Source organism: Poecilia reticulata, linkage group LG1 (genome assembly GCF_000633615.1).
Source record: "Poecilia reticulata strain Guanapo linkage group LG1, Guppy_female_1.0+MT, whole genome shotgun sequence".
Lineage (NCBI taxonomy): Eukaryota > Metazoa > Chordata > Actinopteri > Cyprinodontiformes > Poeciliidae > Poecilia > Poecilia reticulata.
This window is the reverse complement of record NC_024331.1, coordinates 28,680,031-28,686,781: the sequence shown is the minus strand read 5'-3', so window position 1 is coordinate 28,686,781 and position 6,751 is coordinate 28,680,031. Positions and strand designations below refer to the sequence as shown.

Below are 6,751 nucleotides of genomic sequence, written 5' to 3'. Positions count from 1 at the left end.
CTGCAACAGGATTGATTTACGAGGAGCTGGCACATCCTTAGCATAGCCAGAGGGAACAAGTGGTGCCGACTAGTGATAATATCAGAGGTAGCTGTAGAAAGAGCCAACCTTCAGTCACAGCGAGGGAAGGGCACCGTCTAGATGCACTAGATAGTTCAGGTTAGACTTGTGGTTTAAAACGACGTCATAATTTGGGTGTTGCTGAGTTTGACACTAGACATCTTGCTAGGTGTGAATTTCACATCAGGGTTTAGGACAACATGGTGCATGCAGACGGCCCTGTGTACTGTGCTGGTTGGTTCCCAAGACTGTTATTCAATGGCTTCAACTTGAACATCATCAACCCTTTAAAGCTGCAGGATGTAACTTTAAAAAATATGTTTTGTACATATTTGTTAAAACTGTCATGTTGTGACGGTATGAGACAGATAATCTGTAAAAAAAAATTTATTTCCTCCACCTCCTTCCTGTGCTACTATTACCACCTGAAGAAATGTACCACTCCTGGACAGAAACAACCAATCAGAGCCAGGAGGCGGGTCTTAGTGCTGTCAATCAATGCTACTGAATGTGCTAAGGATGGAGAAACAACTTATCGTTCCAGGAAAACTGTTTATCTGCCGTCATTGGTGGCTCTGCTAACTAGCCTTAGCATTGGTGGCAGGCTGTGTTGTGGTGAACCAGCTGTAGAATAACAAACAAGTGATTGACAGCGCTAAGACCAGCCTCCTGGCTCTGATTGGTTGTTTCTGACTGGGTGGTGTATTTCAGTAGTTAGTACTGGGAGCATTTTTTTCACAGATTATCTGTCTTAACTGTTTTGGTCAACAATACGAGTTCTTAACCTACAAAATTAGATTTGATCTTTACCAACAATGTTCAACATAACCAACACTGACAGAAGTTAAAGCTGCACTGTGTTAGTTTAAAGAAATAAAAGCAGATAATTTATGTCATTCGTTTCACCAAATAAGCAGAACTATCTCCTTCAAACCCACTTTCAGATTTCAAAAACAAAACAAAACAAACAAACAAACAAAAATCTCAACCAAGAAATTATATTTTAGACATCTGATGCAACATGTTAAGTCTGAACAGATTAAACTACAACTAGATCCAACAGAAAGTCCAGTTTTCCATCATTTTATTTGATTAATTACGGTTGCAGCAGACAAACTGCAGGGCTTGTGGAAAAGAGAAGTTTAACATTTTAATACATTCTTATATCACAGCCACAGGCACAGAACAACAAAGACAATAACTAGATTGAAATCAGTAGAAAAAATGTGAATGAAGGCATGCTGCTGCCCTGATGGGGAACAAAAAGTTGAACTAACTCAAAAAGTCTCCTGAGGTTTAAGGATGGCATGAATGGATTAGTTTACTTACAAAAACACAGTGTTACACACTTAAAAAAAAGTCCTGTTTACGAGTTGAGTGTAAAAGATTACAATGGATGATTGTAATCTTTCATTGTAATCTGTGACTGAAGTTTTCAGGATTCCAGACGATCAACAAATACTGAGTTCACTCGTTTCACAAAGTCTGATTTGCTTTTGAAAAATATTACAGTGCCCACGCTTTGGTCTGTTCATTAATCTGAAATGCTCAACAAGAAGCATCTAAAATGAACAGCAATGCTAAATACGGAGAATTCGCCTACTAATTGTTTGTCATTGTAATTCTGCAGTTAGTGGCTCCTCCAGAAATTTTTCAAAGGGAAAATGTTACAGGGGCCCACCTAATGAAATAAAAGAACATTATTTATTTATTAAGTTTAACAATTATGTCTTCATTAAAGAAGATGTCTTTTTAAGACATAAACATGACTCTTTGAGGAGGCCAGTATTTTTCAAGAGGGGGCCATGGCCCCCCCGGTCCACCTCTGAGGGTCGCCACTGTTCCAGTTGTTTTCAGATGCAACTCCTATTACCAACCTTAATAAACAATACCTGAATGAGACTAAACAGCTCCCTTTAGCGTATTTCTGTTTTGTTTCGCAGGACTTTGGAGGTGGTGAATGTGGCTTAAAGGGGTGCTGTCCCTTTAAGCCTCTGCTTTATTTCATATTGCTGTAGTTTGGTTGTTTCGTGCTCACTATGAATGATTTTAAATCATTTTCAATAGTTTCCAGTAAGAAAATGTGATTGTATAACTGATTTGATGGGTATAATAAAAATAGAGTTTAAACATCAGCAAAAAATGTACAATTAAACGAGAACATTTTTGTGAGTATTTACCTGCATAATGAATGAATCTCCAAACTAAAAGACTAAACAAAACTCTAGGTACAGTACAGCTGAAATAGATTTTTTTCTAGGTGTGAAGAGACAAAAAGAGCTCAAATAAAGTCGTTTTAGAGCTGGTGGATGCGTCTCTAAGCTTTCAGTCACAGTGAGAGGTGCCATCACAGTCTGCAGGTGATCAATTCCCAAAAGCCCACATTACATGAGCAGATGAGGTGAAAGTGGCAGATAAAAGAAATAATTAGGGTGCACCAATAGGAGTTCTCTGGCTGATCACCGATCTTTGAAACATCTGACCTGCCAATTCCAATTTTTTCCAATGCCAATTTTTTTTTCTCAACTGCTGCGAAAAACAGCAAGAAAGCTGCTAAGTTGACAGTGGGGTGACTGTCAAACCTCTCTCACTGCAGAGCAGAAGAGGGAAGTCGTTGATTATTGACCTTTGTAAAGTTACATAAGATCAGTGGATAAAATCGGCTTCACATATAAGTATCGGTCGATCACTTATCTCTCAAAATGAAAGAAATCAGCAAAGATAAACTGGCTGGCTGATAAATCGGTGCACCCCTAACAGAAAATGTTTTGCTTAATTAAAAAATGTTCATATCAGAAAAGAACAAAAATGTAAAATATCAAAACAAATAGCTGCTCACAGCTTCATTAGCCGTTACAAGTGAGTTACTGATGTTTTAAAAAATCATTTTACACATCAAAAATTTACAGCCTACCAGCCACTACACAGACAGGCTGCTGAAAGTAAATCATATATTCCTTATATTGAACAAAAATCACCCTAACAACTTAGGTAAGTGTGTGTGTGTGTGTGTGTTTGTTAGTGAGGTGGCGAGGGGGGATGAGGTGGCGGTGGTGGAGGCGGAGGAGGAGGGAAGTCAACATAGGGGACAGAGTTTGGATGCCAGAAAGACGGGGAGAAAGATGGGTTGAAAAACGCTGGAGGAGGAAGATGAGGAGGAGGGTAGAGGGGGAAGCTGGGTGGAGCGAAAGGGTGGTGATGATGATGATGAGGAGGAGGAAGATAAGAGGAGTGGGAAGCAAAGTATGCAGGAGGAATGTCCGTGTGTCCAGGTGGAGGGTAGGAGTGGGCGGATGGCGGCAGCGCGTTTCTCGGGTGCTGATGTCGGACTCGGGTTCTGGCATGTCGGGGCTGGGGAGCCCGGCGGTCGTGGTTCTGCTGCTGACTGGATTTATCTGAACGAGAGGAAGAAATGTAAAAAGTTTTCACTTTTAGGCCTTTTTAAAAATAGATTTATGTAAGGTTTGTCACCTTTTCCCATCTTTTGGGTATTTATCTAAATGTAAATATTTATAAAATCAAGTGGAATAGTTTTACTTTTCAAAATAAAGTACCTCATTTATAAGCCTGGCACAATAAGCAATTAATCACATGACAAATTAACTTCCATTCTGATGATTCATGTTTTTTGAAGGGTGATTCCGTTTACAGAAATCATAACATATTTTATACATAGTTTTGTTTGTGTGTGGTTTTTATTTATTGCTTTTGGTTGTTGTGTTTTATTTTGAATATTTAAAATTGAAGTTTATTAGTTTTAGAGAGGGCAAACCTGCATCATTCTTCCAGGAAGCATTATCACATATTACAGCAAATAGTCTCAAAATGACAATGCTATAATTTATCGCAATAATTTCTAGCAAAATTGTGACAGTCCAACTCATATATGTTTTCTTTTTTTTAAATTTTTGCATAAGAGCACAAAAACAGTTCCTCCTTTTGCAAAGTAAATGTGATTTAGATGCGAACTGGCATGAAATATGCATCTTTGCTGCATATTTTATAAATAGTTTTGTTTTTTAATATCTGCAATCATCACTGCAATATCAGTATGTGAAACATTAGAATAGAAAAACACGGCTTGGAAACATTTTTTTTAAATAAAACTCCTGGTTTTATGAAAACATATAAAAGTTAAACGAACGACGACACCAAAACTGTCAAAGTGAAAAATGAGGAGATAAGTTTCTCCGACATCATATGACAGAGTTCATATGATATATAAAAGTTTTTCATAAGTTTGTGGGAGTACCTGCGCAGCCATTTTCCTTCCTTTTGCTGCTCCTTATTTTTCTTTTTGCCTCCTGCTCCTTCTCATCATCGCTGTAATCCAAAGCCTGGAGGAGACGAAGAAAAAGAAGAGAAACTACTGAAGGCTCTGCTAACATGTGTACCTCATTGTTTATTTTTCTACATTCACAGTTACATTATATCATCTTTGCAAAAAAAAACCAAAATCTAATTTAGATATTTATAAATATAAACAGAGATTCAAAGGTTTGGTTACTGCCAGGTAAAGCAGCTTTTCTAAACCCAGAAAGCCACAGAAACTGATCCTAACATGAGCTGTGATTACCTCTTCTGGTGGCTCATCATCATTCTTCCAGGAAGCATCAGATCCTTTTAAACTGTGGAAAGCAACATTATTTTGTAACACACAGAGTTTTCTACATAGGTAATCATTTGCTGGACAGAAGGTGGAGGGGTGTCCTTACAGTTTGAGCTGCTGCATCAGGATGTACTCTGTGTACTCTTTAAGTGCTGGAGCAAAATAAACAGTCGATCCCTCCGTCAGGCCTTTGCTGCTGATCTGATCTGAAGAGTTAAAGCGCAGAACGTACAAAGGACTGCACACAGGGCCGAACACCTCAAACACCTAAAACACACCAGCAGACCGTTATCAGCACGCTGGAAGCATCAGATTTAAATTCAGTCTGACTTCATGTTCTCACCTTTCCCACAGCCACCCTGTCGGACCTGAACAGGATGCTGTCCTCGTTCAGAGCGGGCATGTTCTTCAGGGACTGGATAATAACTGAGAGGACAAACTCAGAGTTAAACAACGGAGCGGTTCTGAGGATGCGTTGATCAGCAGGGAGTCCACTCACCGAGCTGCTGGACGATACTGGAGACTGTTCCCACCGGCTGCAGCTCGGCTTCCTCCGGTAAGCTCACACTGACTTCCTCCACAGCTGGAAGCTCCTGCACACAAACGGGAACGTCTAACAAATGATCTAATATAGCTAATAACACACCGGCTTAAGTTTTCCAACAATATTCCCTTAAAATTGATGTGACACAATATTAACACAGCAAAAGAATAAAATTCTACCAAGTATTTTAGGTTTAGTTTTTAGTGCAAATGTCTTAGCAAACTTGAAACATGAAAGCTAACTTACAAATAACCATGTCATCGTTATATCAGGTACTTATATACACACTGTGGTAACTATTAACGACCGTTAAAATCAAACACAAAAACTTCTCAACTTTATAAAACACAAACTGACCTCAAGTAAGACTTCATCTCTAGCTTTGATAGGGGCTGGTTGGCTGAAGCCTTCATCAACATCCTCAAACACCGGGGCAGGGGAGGAAGAGGAGGATGACGAAGAAGAGGAGGATGAGGAAGAAGATGAAGAACTGTCACTAGTAAAGGGAAGAGACAAAATATTAGAATTGGTTTTCTTTGCAGTTTCTAGTGTCGAATCCAAAAACTGTCAGTGCAAATGATCAGCAATACACTGCAAAAACACAAACTCTTATCAAGTAAAAAAAACTTATAAGTAACCTTTAAGCAAGATACAGGGGTTTGTTTTAAGTCAATATTAATGAAAAAGTACCAGCTCCATTGGCAGATTATTTAACAAGACATTTTCCCATGTTAGAAGTGAAATAATCTGCCAATGGAACTGGAACGTTTTCATCAATATGGAATTATTTACTTAAAACAAGCTCCTATAGCTTGCTGAAAAGTCACTTTTAAGTTAGTTCTGTCTTATTTAGATTGTAGCAAGATACATTCACTAGACTCTAAACCAGAAATACTTAATATTTTGTGTTTTTGCAGTGCATTGTGTGTGTTTGAGTGTAAACACCTGTCTGAATCTTCAGAGTCCTCAACCACACAGCCAGCCTCACATACAAAGCTCACAGGGAGCGTTGCTGCTGATGCGGCTGTCTGGACAGCTCCGTCTGCCTTCGTGTGCGTGTTCGCTGGTGTGGTATCGTCTCGGGTCACAGAAACATCCTCTGCGTGCGTTACCATGGCGACCTTCACCTCCTTCCCCTGGTTTTCTGATGGCAGGTTGTGATCGTTCATCTCTGGCAGATGTGATGTTGAAGTGTCTGTGTGGGCAGACTTGTTTGAGTCCTCATTCTCACACCCAGACCCCAAAGGGAGCCCATCTGTTTCCTCTGCCTGTGTTGGGATGCCATCCTCTCTGGTCACAAGGAGATTTTCTAGCTGAGTTGTCATGGTGACCTCCATCTCTTCTGCATCCTCCATCGGTGGCAGGTTCTGTTTATCATCATCTGGAGAGCTTCTGTCCATCTGAGAAGCCAATTAAAGTGTTTCCAAGGAGATTACGTCACTCTGCATGACAGAATATGACATAAAGTGGCTGTAACATAAAACTCTTTATACGAATGAAATATGAACTTCTTATGGTCTGAGGCATCACATATATAT

General features: G+C 39.5%; 1 protein-coding gene across 2 annotated transcripts in view; it reads right to left on the bottom strand.

The window, feature by feature from the left end:
* Positions 1-1,127: 1,127 nt before the first annotated feature.
* The window catches only part of naf1 (nuclear assembly factor 1 homolog (S. cerevisiae)), a 6,303-nt gene continuing 679 nt past the window's right edge, over positions 1,128-6,751 (bottom strand). The window contains exons 2-9 of one of the 2 annotated variants that reach the window (XM_008419335.2): positions 6,159-6,655; positions 5,571-5,709; positions 5,169-5,262; positions 5,013-5,095; positions 4,776-4,936; positions 4,637-4,688; positions 4,313-4,397; positions 1,128-3,455 (exon numbers count right to left, since the gene is read on the bottom strand). In XM_008419335.2, the coding sequence (XP_008417557.1) occupies positions 3,079-3,455; positions 4,313-4,397; positions 4,637-4,688; positions 4,776-4,936; positions 5,013-5,095; positions 5,169-5,262; positions 5,571-5,709; positions 6,159-6,613 (1,446 nt within the window). In that variant the 5' untranslated portion in view covers positions 6,614-6,655 and the 3' untranslated portion in view covers positions 1,128-3,078. The remainder of the gene's footprint in view (positions 3,456-4,312; positions 4,398-4,636; positions 4,689-4,775; positions 4,937-5,012; positions 5,096-5,168; positions 5,263-5,570; positions 5,710-6,158; positions 6,656-6,751) is intronic. The other variant, XM_008419349.2, reaches the window with a different exon arrangement.